The sequence below is a fragment of the Nicotiana tabacum genome, chromosome 12, assembly GCF_000715075.1.
Source record: "Nicotiana tabacum cultivar K326 chromosome 12, ASM71507v2, whole genome shotgun sequence".
Taxonomy (NCBI): domain Eukaryota; kingdom Viridiplantae; phylum Streptophyta; class Magnoliopsida; order Solanales; family Solanaceae; genus Nicotiana; species Nicotiana tabacum.
This window is the reverse complement of record NC_134091.1, coordinates 11,093,371-11,111,266: the sequence shown is the minus strand read 5'-3', so window position 1 is coordinate 11,111,266 and position 17,896 is coordinate 11,093,371. Positions and strand designations below refer to the sequence as shown.

The following is a 17,896-nucleotide window of genomic DNA, read 5'->3' as shown; positions in this document are numbered from 1 at the left end:
AGTACATCACATGCTTTGCATCATTTTTGTAAGTTCATCCATGTCAACATGAGGTTCTTGATTTCCGGCATTGGTTGAATCAGAACCATAAACCATTATATCTCCAATTTCTTGGTCCTCCGCTTCATCTACCTCGTCACGCCCTTGATTTCGTCGTTCTGATCTTATTCAATCTCTGAAGCACACTAGAATTTCCAAAGCATTGCTACCCAATGAATGACGGGTATCTCCTAGTTGCTGCCTTGCTTGGTTAAATGCGCTCTCTGATGCGACTGTTGAAATCGACACATTTAGCACGTCTCGAGCCATGGCCGAAAGAACAGAAATTTGAGTTGCTCCTCTACCAACCCAGTGGTAGAAATTCCTTTGTGCGGGGCTCTGCTGACTTTTGCAAGTAGAATTAAAGTTTATCAATATTCCTGCTACTGGTTTGTTGATGCTCCCCTATTGTAGACCAAATCAAATAATCTTCAACACCATCATTATCCTCCAAAGCACTGGTCCCAGATGTTAAAACTGAACTTGAAGGAATATTTGCATCTACAGCAGAAGAAGCATCAATAATGTTAGCATAATAATTATATAATATTTCTAAATATTTGTGTAGATCAGAATTACAAGTGTCAATATCAGGAGTTTCAGTTGGTCCAATATCCATATAAGAATATAAAGCAGTGATTAATTGGCGACAAGTGACCATTTTGATAGAATGGTTTAAAATAGCACCAATTAGGTAAATAGGGGGAATTGGGTAGAAATAATTTTTAAACTTATCTAGCATAGATTCAACAACAGAAGTATATCCTTCTTTCTTCTTCAAATTATGTAGTAAAAGAGAAATTTCAGCAATATGAACTAAACCATTTGCAATAGTAAGATAATAAGCTCCAGAAAACTCAAGTGTAGCCACATAAATTTATTGTAAAAACTTTACAACATCTTCAATGACATCCCAAGTTCTAGATGTTAACAAACGGCTAGGATCGGTACAATGAGAATTAGCAACTTCAGTTATAGGCATTCTATATTTATAACAATATTTTAAGAATAAATAAGTATAATTCCACCTAGTAACTATTTCTTCAGGCATGAGTCTTGATTTTAGTCCATAGTGTACATATTTTTCTTTAAATGCATTTAATCTAGCACTTCTATTATTTCCTTGAATTACACCAACAACTCTTCTAACTAAACTGATATCATCTCTAAATAATTCAAGGCCACTCTTCACAATCAAATTATAAATATGACATGCACATCTAACATGAAATATTTCAGAAAGTGGTGGGTGTAGATGCAATTTTAATATTGTAATAGCAACATTGTTGTTAGAAGCATTATCAAATGACATACACAAAACTTTTTCTGCAAGATATAAAACATAGCAACTTCATGGATAGTATTACTTATAAATGCACTAGTATGACTTTGATCTTCATCATATTTAAAAGCAATAATACGTTTTTGCATATAAAAATTACCATCTATCCAATGGCATGTAACAGTCAAATAATTATTACCATTTACAGCACGACCAATATCAGAAGTAAGAGAAATTCTACAAGAAAGATTGGCGAACAAATAACGTATATATGTCTAATATTGTCCAAAAAGCCTAAAGATATCAGCTCTACAAGTACTTCTAGGAATGCCTTTAAACAAAGGGTTATAAATTCTTTGAATATAAGTAACAAGATATGGTGAAGCAACAAAACTAAAAGGTAAACAATCTAAAACAATCATTTTAGCTAATTCTTCCCGATCTTTCTTAATATCATATTTATCCATTAACCCTCCAGTACTTGGGTTAGGTTTTTGTTGCCCATCTTCCTCATCTACTCCCCAATCAAGATGGTGGTTGTCTACCATGTGCCTACGAAGTTGACTCGTTCCCCCTCCCTTACCGGTCTCATGTTTATAAATATCCTTATAAATTCTACATCTTATATAATTTTTATCTTCTTCTAGTCTGTCAAAAAAATTCCAACACTTACTTCTTAATCTTCGATTCTTCTTAATAGGGAGGGGAGACCTACTTGTATTACCATGACTTCCACCCCTAATATTTTGAGTTTGACTAGCATTACCAGGTGTAGCTGGTGGTGTTTCAAGATTATCAGGTGATGGAAATGGAATATCATCTAAATTATCATCTAAATCACCATCTATACTATAATTTTCTTGAAGTCCCTCATAATCTATATTTAAATTTTCACGTGAACTTTCAGAAATATGTGCAAAGCTACTAGAAGAACATGCACCACCTCTTGATCTTTTGAAAGTTTTCTTACTACCACCTCTACTAGTGCACGCTTTTTTGGCTGCTCTAAATATATCCATTATGTAAATTAAATTAATAATTGTAAATAATAAAATAAATGTACACCAAAGAAGAGAAAGATATAGAATGAGTGTACCGGAATTCCGGATGCCGCACTAAATTTGATATCAAAAGCCAAACTTCAATTGATAGATCAATACTTGATAGTTGATACCACACTTCACTTGAATACTTGATATTTGATAATAATAATTTTGTAATGGCTATACTAAATATTTGATGAAACTTGAAATAATAAGTAATTGAGAATTTAAGAACAATAATCAATAATATCAAGAGAGAATTAGAGTAGTAAGAGAGTGAATTGTGAGAAAAAATGAAGAAGAAGGGGGGCTATTTATAGTTTTTAAAAGGTTAAAATTATAATTTATCAAATACTAGGGGTGTTTGGGCTATTTTCTTAAAGGGGTAGGCCGAAATGACCATTTCTGCAAAAAAGGGTCGTTGGCCAACGGTCATATTTGAATTTGACCGTTGGCAACGGTGAAAAAACAATTTAAAAAAAAAATGTTAAAAATCGGGCTGAACCGGGCTGTAGCCCGTTAATAACTAGTTTAACAGGTTAACGGGCTTAGCGGGTTCCGGTGCACCGGTATCAAAAAACTGTTCGTTTGAAACCCGCTCCCCGCCCAACCCGTCCCAGCCCGCCCCCACGCTACAGTACCTGGCTGACCCGGGCTGAACCGGACCGAACCGGGTTGTAAACGGGTCAGCCCGACCCGATTAACAGGTATACTTCGTTGTCGATAGGTAAGGCCATTTAATTGATAGCTCGTCGCTGCTAATTCGAAATTAAAGACACTTCTGAAAATTAGCGTAAAATGGTGTGTTTTGCATATTCGTATCAGATAACCATTGTTATCCTTAGCCCCACGGTGGGCGCCAAACTGTTTACCCGAAAAATGGATAGAGTTGAATTTGTACTTAGTTCTAAGGGTATGTAGTATAACTTGATACAAATCGTAAAGAGTAAGTAGAAATATCGAATATTGACTATGAAGAAAAGATACAAACCGAGTTGAAAAGAAGATGATTTATGAACAAGCAAAAATGAAATTATCTATGAAGCTAAAAAGGATAATCTCTTAATATGAGAATGTCTCAATAGTATTTGAGTTATAGTATATTGATAATGTGATCCCCTTACAGAAAAAATAGTCATCCCTCATATAGTGGAGGGATCCTACTTAGATATCAGAAAAAATATATTGTGGGAAACCCATGATAAGTCAGCTTTTCTCTAATTTTCACTGAGATTCTCTCTCTTAGTGCGACTTTAACGGCTTTTGTCTCTTGGCTCGATCTTGATTGGACTCGGTATTAGTCGGTTTCCAGGTTTAGAGCTCGATGCGGGTTTGAGCTCGATGCCTACTCGGGGCCCTGTATTGATTCGGGCTCCGTATCGGTTAGTCTCTCGCTCTGAAGCTTGATACCATCGCTTCTCATCATAGCTCGATATGGACTCGAGCTCGATAATGACGTTGAGTTCGGTATTTAATCTGACCCTAAAAATCGAAGCTCGTTCGTGCCTTCTTCAAATCTCACCTCGATATTATGAAGACGCTCTTCGATCCGTCTTCACCGATGGTACGAAGATCGAAAATGATTTTGACTATATACAATTTTAAATGAGGACATATGGGATATTTAGGGAATAATTTAAGTCCAAAAAAATAATAATAATAGAACTAACAAATAAAACAAAAAAAAAAAAAAAAAGGGATAAGGAATTGAAAGAAAAGGGCCGAAGTCCATTAGAACATATCTGCCAATTGAAAAAGGTCAGGGGAAGGGAACGAAGCAAAAGCTTTAGAGAAACGAAAAACCAAAAAAACGAGTAAAGGAAAGAAAGAAAAGAGAAAATAAGGAGGAAGAAGTTGATGAAGTGCGTTGGAACCATAGCTATAACTGTTGAGGAGTCTTAAGCACTAATTGTGTCTTACGAGTATTACTTGAGCTTCTTCTTCCGGTAAATTTAATTTCAATTCTCATGATTGGAAGATTCTACAGAGTAATAGAAATTACACTAGTTCATTTACACAATTGAGAATTTTCTTCCTAAAGAATCAATAGAACTTTATGAAACTGGATTAATAAATTATATGAATATGTTGGAGTTGATAAATTAGTAATTATTCATATGTGGTTAAATATAATTCGGCGAATTAAGAGTCAAATATGAAACCTCGAGGGTTGGGAATTCTAAATTAGCTATGAATTAGCCTAAACAAGAAAATTAACATGAGATTGATATTATGTAATTATAGATTGATTGGAGGAATTTGTATGAATTGCTCGAGGTGAAGCATTTGGTATTTCGGCACGAGTATTGTGAGTAGTAATCTTACCGCAATTTGTGTTTTCATAACTTGCATGATTTACCCATAATTTTTAATATGAATATGTTACCGATTATTTTGAGTTGCATGTGGGACAAGTCTTTTATTCGATATGATACCGAAATAGTTATTTGAGATGATTACCGTTATTTTAAATATTCTTGTTGTCACTAGATATGTTTTACCGTTACTTGAATTTACGGTTATCGAAATGAAATTACATGATTTGATAAAAATCGAAATGCCCTATATTGTTTTAAAATACTTTCTTATGAGTATATACGGATTATAGAGACAAGTATAAATGGGAGTAGACTTTGAAAGATCCCGTAAATAACGGCGGATTCGTTAGACCTGGTGCACCTTGTAATTACCGATTACCGTTACATCCCTCGCTAGTGGGAAGGTAAAACTAGCATACCGTTACTGATTTTCCTCGAGTAGGGACTACCGTTATATTTGACTTCTTCGCAAGAAGTCCACAGTTATACTGATTACATGATCCGTTCATTGAAACCTCCCAAACATGAATATTAATATTACACAATATTTACCGAGCTTATTACCGAGTTGTCAATTGATTTATATTACATGAAAAACTTTGATGAGACTGATTATTGTTTATTGTTCTGAAAGGACATTCTTATGATATTTTCTGTTTAATATATATACTAGCATGTTTTCTGACTTGTCCCCAATAAAAACAGTTATGGTTAAGTGTTATTACTTACTGAACTAGCGACTCATTCCCCGCTAATTATTTTTTACAGAGACAACAGTTGACGCGGGTGAGAATTTCGTTAATTAGAGCGCACAAGTTGATAGTTCTTGGTGAGCCTTGCACTTGTTCGCCTGGACGAAAATTTTATTTATTGTTATGGTCTTTTCTTTGAACTATTAGAGTCGCTCCATAGTCATTCTTTTAGTGTCTTGAGTATTCTTTTGTTATTATAGACTTATGTTAAGTATCGCTTATTCTTATCAAAGTTTGAGATAAAGTAGTATTTCTAGTTGTTAGTGGGTGGGATATTAATGGTAGATATTTATTTTGGTTAATTGATAAAGTCATTGTCGTTTGAATTGACATTAGGATATTTGGTTATTGATTTGAGACAGGAAAGTTTTTGGGATAGTCACTTGGGGGCACTTGCTCCTAAGTGCCGGTCATGATCCTAAATTGGATCGTGACAACGACGCTACTACAATTACAACAATAATAACATAATGACTGTGATTTCATAAATAGGGCATGAGGAGGATGGGAGCATACACAAATCTTATTCTTACTTTGTATAATTGACGCTAAATACAGCAATTTTTTTTTTAAATATAAAAATGTCCTTGGTCAAGAATAGCTTTGATTGTTGCTTTTCCTCGCTAAAGTTAAAACTGAATTAACTCCTTTGAGAAAATGGAACGTGAGGAATGTACAACTAGGGGTGTTTATCGGTCGGTACGGTATGGTATGGTATTTAAATATTTCGGTTCGGTATTTTCAGTATTCGATTTTGTAAAATGCTATATCAATACCGTACCTAATTAAATTCGGTATGGTTCGGTTTTTTTTCTTTTGGTTTCGGTTTATTCGGTTCGGTAACTTCGGTTTATTCGGTTTGAATACTAACTACTGCATAAAGTCATAGACAATAATATTCTTAATTAAATTACTCAAAAGTACAAAATTTAAAACGTTTGTTTGATAAAAGTTTTGTCCAAAACCAACATATACTAACCTAGAGAGAGAAAACTTAGAGAAATGTCTTGTTACTTGCTTAGAATTAATTGATGAACTTAGATAATAAAGGAAAATAAAATTTTAGATTTTTTATACTTGTGTTGTAATTAATAAAATGTGTATTGTGTAATATTATATATTTCGGTACGGTATCGGTATTTCATTTTAAAATACCAAATATCATACCTAATACCATTTTTTAAAAAAAACTTAAATCAAATACCATACCGAATACCGAATACCAAAATTTTCGATTTCGGTACGGTAATTCAGTATTCACCAAATTATGCACAGCCCTATGCACAACAACTGCATTTGTATTTATTTATTCCAATATGCATTATTACTTATTAGTTGTACAAGTATGTGGTAACCATGAAATTTAATTAAGAGCCTCTAGTTTTTGAATGAAATATAATGGAACGTGGATACCAATAACTACAACTAAAAAGGATTGCGTTTGGATTTTCCATCGTTTTCCGACGTACTCGTCTAGTCAGCTTATCTTTGTTCTTATTTTATCATAATTAGTTTAATTCAGACACATAATTGCTGCACCTTATTTTGAAATGGTTGAACAAAATCCTACTTGTTATAAACAAAATCCTACTTATTATAATAATTTATATATTTATTCATTTTTTAAATATTGACACCACTTAAAAATAAGTCATGCGTACGCCATTGAAGTTGGTATACATAAATATATAGTAAATAGTTAGAAGACAGACCTAGGATGTTCGGGCATGACTTTTCTGCTAATTAAATTTCTTGAATTAATCATCAAATTAATGTAGCATCATATTTGGACAGGGCAAGTTGGATATTCATAGGAGATAATTCGATTTGGTCTATAAAAGCGACAAATGAACTTGTACAAGATGTTTTTTCACCTCTAGGAATCTAAAAGAAAATCATCATGGCGATAATCTAATTCTCAATAAAATATACTACTAATACATTTTGATTTGCAATTCTTACAAGCTCAAGAAATTAACAGACCATTGGGCCAATTAGACCCATCTACCATTGGGCCAATTAAGCCCAACCTACTTGTAGAAATGACATCAGGTAACCACTCTAAAGGAAAACTATTTAGAAATTTACCGGTGTGTCCTGAATTGGGCTGAAGTTAAGATTTTTAGTTTAAAATTTTAGGACAAATAAGTACTTGTAATCTCTAAATAGCATCCATGAGAATGGCTATTCGTGTACTTGCCCTATAAAACTTTACTCCATTGCAAATAAAAATGAATGAAATTCAAAAATAGTCACAATTTCGAAAGTAATTGAAATTTAGTCATTTTCATGTAAAGATAAAATCTGAACAAAAATATTGTTAAAAATCCGGAAATATTCCAGCATAATATGCTGGAGTTCGAATTTTGTACATATGAGCTTCCAGCAAAATATGCTTGAATTTTATAATGTGCTGGAAGTTTTTATGCGGGAGCTCCATAATCCCGCGTATTATGCTGGAACTTTTCCGTGTGTTCGAGTTTAAACATAATATGCTGGAAGTTTATACGCATAAGATTCATAATCCCGCATATTATGTTAGATCTTTCCGTATTTCAGCAAAATAATGGCTATTTTTTCAATGATTTCGCAAGCGCCGACTATTTTTCAATTATCAGTCCGAAAAATGACAAGCACGTACTATTTTTGACAATAAAACTAGCTTGGAAATAATCTTCTACATCAACAACTTGTTTGTGTAGTTGCTATGTATTGTTTCATAATGTATCGCATAATATTGTATTATATCGTTTTGTTGTATACAATGTTTGGATATATTGTATTGTTTGTCGTGGTCTGATGATGTCATGCACCAACAATATAAAGAAATAAATTATAATATTATAAAGAAAAAGTAAGGTAGGAAATAGAATTGCTATATAAATAGGTAGAGTATAGGATAAATAGAATTATTTAATAATAAGAAATGACAAGATGAAAGGGGAAAAAAAGTAACGACGCGACCACAACAAATTAGTCGTTCCATAAAGTGCATTTTTCATCGTTACGTAACGACGAATTTAACGATAATAATCAAAACAAACATTGTATTTAAAGTAACAATACGATAGAATACAATATGTAACGACTCTCCAAGAAACTACAAGAATCTCGTAAAGGGAAAGCAGAAACATAAAATACACACGCCTAATATATTTCAAACTATATTAATTTACTATAATTAAATACTCATTATATTAAAATAACAAAATAAGTAAGTTCGTTAATATAATTTAATGATGATTATATTTATAAAAAATATATGTATAATGTATTTATATGCTCCGTCCCTCATAGCCTCACTCCTCCCAAATCAGCTGAGAGTAACAGTGACAGTGCTGCCTTCAAAATCTTCATCCATTCCATGGGCGAAGAATCAGAATCAGAATCTCAATCTCAACCCAACCCTAACACCACCACCTACCTAACCAATGTACCCCGCCAATCTCATTCACCACCCTCCAAACTCCCTTCCCGACCCAGAAAATTTCGTAAACTTTCCAACACTACAGATTCCCACAATAATTCCAACCCAAGGCTCATTCCTCGTTCACTTTCATCCGAAGGTGAACTAGAATCAGCCATTAATTACCTCAAATCCTCCGACCCATTACTTATCCCATTAATACAAACTTACCCACTTCCCATTCTTGAACTTTCTCAACCCCCTTTTCTTGCCTTGACAAAAAGCATTCTTTTTCAGCAATTAGCTTTCAAAGCTGGTTCCTCAATTTACTCTCGATTCATCTCTCTTTGTGGTGGCGAGTGTAATATAAGTCCAGATATTGTTTTAGGATTAACCCCACAACAGCTTCGTCAAATTGGGATATCTGCTAGAAAAGCAAGTTATTTACATGACCTAGCAAGGAAGTATCAAAATGGGATTTTGTCTGATAAGTCAATTGTGGAAATGGATGATAAGTCCCTTTTTGCTATGCTTACTATGGTCAATGGAGTGGGGCCTTGGTCAGTTCATATGTTTATGATATTTTCGTTGCATAGGCCGGATGTTTTGCCAATACATGATCTTGGTATTAGGAAAGGAGTGAAAATGTTATATGGGCTTGAGGATCTTCCTAGGCCTTCGCAAATGGATCAGTTGTGTGAGAAATGGAAGCCTTATAGATCGGTTGCTTCTTGGTACATTTGGAGGTTTGTAGAGGCAAAGGGGGCGAATTCGAAAGCAACTGTTGTGGGGAATTCTGATGTTAGTTTGCAGCTGCTTCTGCAACAGCAACATCAGCATTTCTTGGATCCTCTTAATGAGATTCATAATGTTGGGTATGTTTCCTTTTGCTTCTAGTTTGCCATTAACTGTGCAGTAATTGCTCTTCTAAGTTTTTCCATGAATGTTTCATTGCGGTCAAATTACTTTAAATGATGGTTATCGGTTGGGGAAAGTTGATTGATTACTTTTCTTAGTTGAGATGAATGTACCATTAACCTATATGACAATGTCGAGAGTATTGATGCCCCGTTGGCACATTGTAACTTCGGGGAACCAGAATTTTGCTCAGGAACTTCATGATCAGTGAGTAAAATTTCTAGAATGGATGGAAGCAAGGTTTTTAGGCAGTCTATTTATATACATATAACTTATTGAGATATCCATCGTATCAAACACAAATTGAGATTTGAGGTAGCCTTATAAGGGGGACAATTGATATGAGAGTTGGAGTACAATCTTAAATTTAATGATAGCATTGTGACCCTATAGTAGAAGCTCGGAACAGACTCGTGTCAAATTAAAGCACATAATGAGCAAGAGCATTAATGCATAATATCTTCTCTAAGGCCACAGTACCTCAATATTGAAGCTATTAAGTTTTCAAGCAGCATATACAAGTTTGTATGTGTTTCTTTGAGCTTCTAGTTCAGAAACTTTTACATTACCTGGCTTGTAGATTCACCTGTCTTCTATGGATTGGAAGTCAAATATGCTTAATAGAATCATTGGCTTAATTGCCATCATACAATGATTTTGAATCTTCTCTAGTGTTTAGCTGGTTTCTGCTCAGATGTTTAAGAATCTTCTTCCATGTTTTCCCTTTTCCTTTCAGGTAAAAGTTGTCCCCCACAATATTGTAGTTACACAGTAGTTAGATTAATCTCAAGGTAGTTCTGCTTTGTTAGTCAAAAGCTTAAAAAAGAAAAGAATTAGTAGGAAAAAAGTGATAACATCAATTTTGTTCCATCAAATCTGAGCGGATCTACGCGCTGTTTCCTTGGTTACTCGATTAACAATTCAAAGCTAAAATCACATGTAGTATCTTAGTTATCATTCATATGTCCAAGGCTTTCATATGAAAGGAGGAATAAGAAATTTAAGTTGCTCCGACACGGCAGTTTAGGTGCCGCACCCGTGTCGACACGACACTAGTATGGGTGTGGGTATGGGATTCGTACCGGATCTATTCAAATAATTTTGGGTACTTTGACCACGATGGATGGAAAAATTCGATACGAGATACAATTTGATTCCCGAAATCAGAACCAAAACCAGGGTAAATTTGAAGAAAATAGCATACCTTATCTAGGAAATCAATCATTTACTTATCTACAACTTAAGAATAATAAAGAAATCCTCACTTTACAAGCTATATGTAAGTACTCCACAAAATTTCTCATAATTTAGAGATTTTTTTATTTTTTTATTTTACTTTTAGCCGGATCCCCGCACCCGTATATGTACTAGGATCCGTATCCCCGAATCTTAGAATTTACATCTCGCAAGATTCGACCTCTAGATCCGCACCCGTGTCGGACATCCGCACCAGTGTCCGAGCAACTTAACTTACGGCATTTTAATAAACCAAAAGAAAAGGGGATATTTTGTTCCTATTATGTAAGGAGAGGAGAACAAAAGGAAATTGAACTAAAAAGAATTCGGTTAGGAATTTCCTTACATATCACTGTTAAGATCCATTGGCTTTGGCATTTAGGTTGATGTTTGGTGTTGCATTTTTCTTGGTAAACAAATCCAAGAGTAGCCTTATTGACTTACATTTGTCATTCATTTCTATCTACAATCTATGTGAATAAGAACCCACGCGATTCACATGTGATTTCCATTAGTAAAGAATGAGACTGTGACCTTAATCTGTTTGGGATCTTCCTCCAAACTAGTGCGGGACCGAGTTTATTCTTTAATAATAATCATTTCCACTTTTCATCACCCTCATGAAACCACAATAATGAGCTGTATAGACTTAACAACCAAGATCTTTTGCCAATTTTCCGTTTTTCTTTTTCTTCCTTCCCGAAAACCTTCTCAGGTTTAAGGCGCAAGTTCATAAAATTATATTACTTCGTCAGTGGAAAAAAGGTGCTAATTGCTCTGATCCCTTTTAGTAGACAACTTTGCCATGAATTCTAGTGACTCAAATATTGCATCCCATTACTTATGAAATCATTTTAACTGTGAGAAGGCACGGGAGAAAATATGTTATTGATATTGGATGATAAATACAATACAAGAGGTCCTTATTTATAGCTATACACTACAAGGAGATATTACTCCTCTTCCAATGTGGGACAAGACTACACTATACATATCTTTAAACTAACACTCCCCTCAAGCCGGTGCATACACATCATATGTACCGAGCTTGTTACACATGTAACTAATACGAGAACCAGTAAGAGACTTAGTGAAAATATCTGCTAGTTGATCATTCGACTTTACAAACTTTGTAACAATATCTCCTGAAAGTATTTTTTCTCTGACAAAGTGACAGTCGATCTCAATGTGTTTAATCCTCTCATGGAACACCGGATTTGACGCAATATGAAGAGCAGCTTGGTTATCACACACTAGTTCCATCTTGCTGATTTCTCTGAACTTTAACTCCTTGAGCAACTGCTTGACCCAAACTAACTCACACGTCGCCATAGCCATGGCCCGATATTCGGCTTCGACGCTAGATCGAACAACTACATTCTCTTGCTCTTCCACGAGACCAAATTACCTCCTACTAGAACACAATATCCAGACGTAGAACGTCTATCAAAAGGTGATCCTGCCCAATCAGCATTTGTGTACCCAACAATCTGCTCGTGGCCTCGATCCTCAAATAGTATCCTTTGCCTGGAGCTGACTTTATATACCGAAGAATGCGAACAACTGCATCCCAGTGACTATCACAGGGAGAATCCATAAACTGACTTACAACACTCACCGGAAAAGAAATGTCAGGTCTAGTCACTGTGAGGTAATTCAATTTGCCAACCAACCTCCTATATCTCGTAGGGTCTCTAAGAGGCTCCCCTGTCCAGGCAGAAGCTTAGCATTCGGATCCATAGGAGAGTCAATAGGTCTGCAACCCATCATTCCAGTCTCCTCAAGAATGTCTAAGGCATACTTTCGCTGTGAAATAACAATACCTGAGCTAGACTGAGCGATTTCAATACCTAGAAAATACTTCAATCTGCCCAGATCCTTAGTCTGGAAGTGCTGAAAGAAATGTTCCTTCAGATTAGTAATACCATCCTGATCATTACCAGTAATAACAATATCATCAACATAAACCACTAGATAAATACACAGATTAGGAGCAAAATGCCGATAAAACACAGAGTGATCAGTCTCACTACGAGTCATGCCGAACTCCTGAATAATTGTGCTGAACTTACCAAACCAAGCTCGAGGGGACTGTTTCAAACCATATAGTGACTTGCGCAATCTGCACACACAACCATTAAACTCCCCATGAGCAACAAAATCAGGTGGTTGCTCCATATAAACTTCTTCCTCAAGATCATCGTGGAGAAAAGTATTCTTAATGTCAAACTGATAAAGAGGCCAATGACGTACAGCAACCATGGACAAAAAGAGACGAACAGATGCTACTTTAGCCACGGGAGAGAAAGTATCACTATAATCAAGCCCAAAAATTTGAGTATATCCTTTTGCAACAAGACGAGCCTTAAGCCGATCAACCTGGCCATCCGGGCCGACTTTGACTGCATAAACCCAACGACAACCAACAGTAGACTTACCTGCAGGAAGAAGAACAATCTCCCAAGTGCCACTCGCATGTAAAGCAGACATCTCGTCAATCATAGCATGTCGCCATCCTGGATGAGATAGTGCCTCACCTGTAGACTTAGGGATAGAAACAGTGGACAAAGAAGATATAAAAGCATAATGTGGTGACGACAAATGATGATAACTTAAACCGACATAGTGGGGATTAGGATTAAGTGTGGATCGTACACCTTTGCGGAGTGCAATTGGTTGACTAAGAGGAGACAAGCCCGCAATAGGTGCAGAATCTGATGCGGGGCGTGAATCACCTGGGCCTGATGCTGGATGTGAACGACGATGATAAGTCAAGAGTGGTGGAGCTGCAGAAGGTTGAACTGGATTATGTGGAGTAACTGGAGCTATAGGTGGTGGAGCTACAACCGGAGCTGTAGGTGGTGGAACTGGAGCTATAGATGGTAGAGCTACAACTGGAGCTATAGGTGGTGGAGCTATAACTGGAGCTGTAGGTGGTGGAGCTGGAGTGACTGAATCTCCAAAAGATGAAACTGGTAGTACCTCAGAAATATCTAAGTGATGACCTGAACCTGTGAAGTATGATTGGGTTTCAAAGAAGGTAACATCAGCGGACATAAGGTACCGCTGGAGGTCAGGAGAGTAGCATCGATACCCCTTTTGTGTTCTCGAGAAACCCAGAAATACGCACTTAAGAGCACGAAGAGCTAACTTATCTGTTCCTGGAGTAAGGTTATGGACAAAACAAGTGCTTCCAAAGATACGAGGTGGAAGAGAGAACAAAGGTAAGTGGGGAAACATGACAGAGAGCTGAAGATGGCATACGATTAATAAGATAGCAAGATGTAAGAACGGCATCCCCCAAAAAACGCAACGGAGCATGAGATTGTCCAAAAACGCAACGGAGCATGAGATTGTATGAGTAGGGTACGAGCAGTTTCAATAAGATGTCTATTCTTTCTTTCAGGTACCCCATTTTGTTGAGATGTGTACGGACAAGATGTTTGATGAATAATCCCATGAGATTTCATAAACTGCTGAAATGGGGAAGACAAATACTCTCGGGCATTATCACTACGAAATGTACGAATAGAAATCCCAAATTGATTTTGAATTTAGCGTGGAAGGTCTGGAAAATAGAAAACAGCTCAGATCGATTTTTTATCAAAAATATCCAAGTGCACCTGGAATAATCATCAATGAAACTGACAAAGTAGCGGAATCCTAAGGTGGAATTGACCCGACTAGGACCCCAAACATCTGAATGGACTAAAGTAAAAGGTGACTCTGCTCGATTATCAAGACACCGAGGGAAATGAGAGCGGGTATGCTTTCCGAGCTAACATGACTCACACTCTAGAGCTGACAAGTGAGATAAACCAGATACCATTTTCTGAAATTTTGACAAACTGGGATGTCCCAACCGTTTATGTAATAAATCTGGTGAATCAGTAACATGACAAGTTGTAGAAGAAAGACAAGATGTGAGTCCATGTGATTTAGCAAGGATAAGGTAATAAAGTCCGTTTGATTCACGCCCGGTACCAATGATCCGCCCCGTACTGCGTTCCTGTATAAAAACATGGTCATCAAGAAATAAAACAGCGCATTTAAGTGATTTGGCTAAACGACTAACAACTATGAGATTAAAAGGACTATTGGGAACATAAAGGACTGACTCTAAAGGTAAGGAAGGAAGTGGGCTTGCTTGACCTATTGCAGTTGCCATGGTTTGAGACCCATTGGCCATTGTGACTTTTGGAAGAGATTGAGAATACGAAATAGTAGTGAAAAGAGATTTGTTACCAAAAATATGATTTGATGCACCTGAATCAATGACCCAAGACTCAGAGGATGAAGATTGGGAGAAACAAGTCACGCTATTACCTGTTTGAACAACAGAAGCTATCTCAGAAGATGTCTGTTTACATGCTTTATACTGAAGGAACTCAATATACTCTGCTAAAGAAACCATCCGACTATTCAAAGCATCGGTTCCCATATCGCTACAATTTGTAGTAGTAGGGTTAACTTGAAATAGTGGAAATAAGTAACTCCTGTGAGAAAACTGAAGAAATAGCTTGAAAAACACTGTTTACAACAGGAAAACAGAACAATGTTCTGTGCCAGAAACACTGTTCACGCCGGAAACACTGTAGCTCGCCGGAAAATTCCAAAGTTGTCGGAATTTGTTGTAACCAGGATGGATAGACTCGGAATTCCTTTGCGAGCAAGCTGTCCTGAAGAAATATTTTCAAAAAATGGCCAGAAAGGTCACTATTCACGCCGGAAAAATATAAAAGTGGCCGGAATTTGATTTGAATTAGATGGGTAGGCTCGGAATTTTGAGGAGAGCACACTGTCCTGAAGAAGTTTCGCGAAAAAATAGCCGGAAAGTGGCCGGAACCCTCGCCGGAAAAGTTGTTGCCGGTGCGTGGAGGAGCGTGGCGGCTTTTTTGCCGGATAAAATTTTAGGGGTTGGTAGTCGGAGGTGATCTACCTCGTGGTGGTGTTGGTTTTAGCACAACACCGACAGAAAGTGACTTTCACTTAGACAAGCCTTAGGTCACCGAAAAAATTACACGATGACTAAGTTCTTTCTTCCCGGTTAACGCTGGAATGACGCACAACGATCTTTTCTCACTAATGCTCTGATACCATGTGAGAAGACACGGGAGAAAATATATTATTGATATTGGATGATAAATACAATACAAGAGGTCCCTATTTATAGCTATAAACTACAACGAGACATTACTCATCTTCAAATGTGGGACAAGACTACACTATACATATCTATAAACTAACATTATCTATGCTCTTGACTCAGCAAAATGTCTCAGAAAATTTAAAATACCATACCCCGTGCTATTTGGCGGGGACTGTTGGACAGAAAGGAACAACAAAACTTTGGAATTCAACCTAGAATATCCTAGGAATAAGCACCTGGAATCTCTTTGGAATAACTTCCTCGGGTAAGGTTGGATAAAGTACCAAAGAAGCCTTAAAAAGAGCAGCCCGGTGCACAAAGCATCCCGCATTCACGCAGGGTCCTGGGAAGGGCCACACCCCAAGGGTCAGAGGCGGATCCAGTGTGAGAGTTACAGGTTCAATTGAACCCATAACTTTCGACGCTGAGTAAAAATTTATGTGTAAAACTTCATTAAAATTGCAAAAATAATAGATTTGAACCCATAACTTTAAATATATAATGGGTTCAATGTTAAAATTTTTTAAAATTGAACTCATAGAATTTAAATCTCGGATCCGCCTCTGCCAAGGGGTGATATAAAAATCTACCCTAATGCAAACATGCCTATCTAAGTACCAAAGAAGCCTAATACTCCCTTATTTAAATGAAAAAATATGTTGGTAAATATCAGCTGCAAATGCTAGGTAACACCGAGTAACTTAGCTGATGAGATATAAAGTTTTTGCACAGTTACTCCCATAGCACAAATTTACCAAATTACGCTAGTAGTCATTTGGCATGCTATCATGCCTTGTTAAATAGAGATTACTTATTAGACAAAAAAGTTTCTCTTGCATCAGGTTCCTACTTTCTGTAGGAAACGTCTTATTTTGGCCTTTATGAGTTTACAGTTGTTGCTAATCTTGCTTTTATATCACGTCTATCTTTGCCTTGCTATGTGTTTCTCCTTTATGTATAGCCTGTGTTCTCTTGTTTATGCTGTTAAAATTACCCTTGAGTATTGCAGTGACTTCAGTGCGATGTGAAGAGTTCATTTTTTTAAGAAACATAAATGTATATGTTAAAAATCACTAAAATTCTAACATAAACCAAGTTTTGAACCTACAAATGCAAAAGCGTAATGGATAAGTGGTGAGAACATAAATATTGAACCCATCAAATTATATCATGAATTTGCCTCTCGCGTTGGTGTTATCTAGGGCAAGATTAGTAGTTACCTCTCTCGCCAGTTTTCCCTTTGTACGGATTCATTTTAGCCTTTCAACCTTCTTGTAGCTACAACTACATTATTTCTTGTTTGCTAATCATGAAGTGATCAAATACAGGGCATGTGCATGGGGACAGTAAGTGCAGTTGCGGAGTTGTGAGTTGGCTGTGTAAGTTTTTTTTCGTGGTTGCAAATAGCTCCCACTTTAGCCACAAGTTATTAGGTGTACTAAAGAGTGTGGAAAATCAAGCTGAGAACATTGTAAATTCACTTTGTAAGTTCAGCTAGAACTTTTGTTGTGACCCATCTTTTTTACTGAGGAAGGCCACTTTGGAACTGTCTTGAACCTTATATTATATCCACCTCAAAAAAAAAAGAAAAAAAAAAAGAGAAGTGTTAAACGTTTAGTACAAATCTCCCATGTTGGTTGAGTATCGAAGAGGATACTATTATTAATTAGAGTCTTGCATAACAAACGTAACTCCAATCTTATTAATTGGCTGATTTTTCCGGAGACAATACTGATATCTAGGGGTTGCAAAA

The 17,896-nt window shown here is 36.3% G+C and overlaps 1 protein-coding gene across 1 annotated transcript; it reads left to right on the top strand.

Moving 5' to 3' along the window:
- Positions 1 to 8,729: 8,729 nt before the first annotated feature.
- Positions 8,730 to 17,690, top strand: LOC107805378 (DNA-3-methyladenine glycosylase 1). The gene is made up of 2 exons (XM_075226138.1): positions 8,730 to 9,715; positions 17,472 to 17,690. Exons 1-2 carry the CDS (start codon positions 8,799 to 8,801, stop codon positions 17,491 to 17,493), a joined length of 939 nt encoding a protein of 312 aa, XP_075082239.1. The 5' UTR covers positions 8,730 to 8,798; the 3' UTR covers positions 17,494 to 17,690.
- Positions 17,691 to 17,896: the final 206 nt, after the last annotated feature.

What these genes read in the sequence shown, in the direction of transcription:
- LOC107805378 (XM_075226138.1), top strand. Translation starts at nt 8,799, where the DNA reads ATGGGCGAAGAATCAGAATCAGAATCTCAATCTCAACCCAACCCTAAC. An exon ending in AATGAGATTCATAATGTTGG is followed by an intron (nt 9,716 to 17,471) that starts GTATGTTTCCTT and finishes GATCAAATACAG; the next exon opens with GGCATGTGCATGGGGACAGT.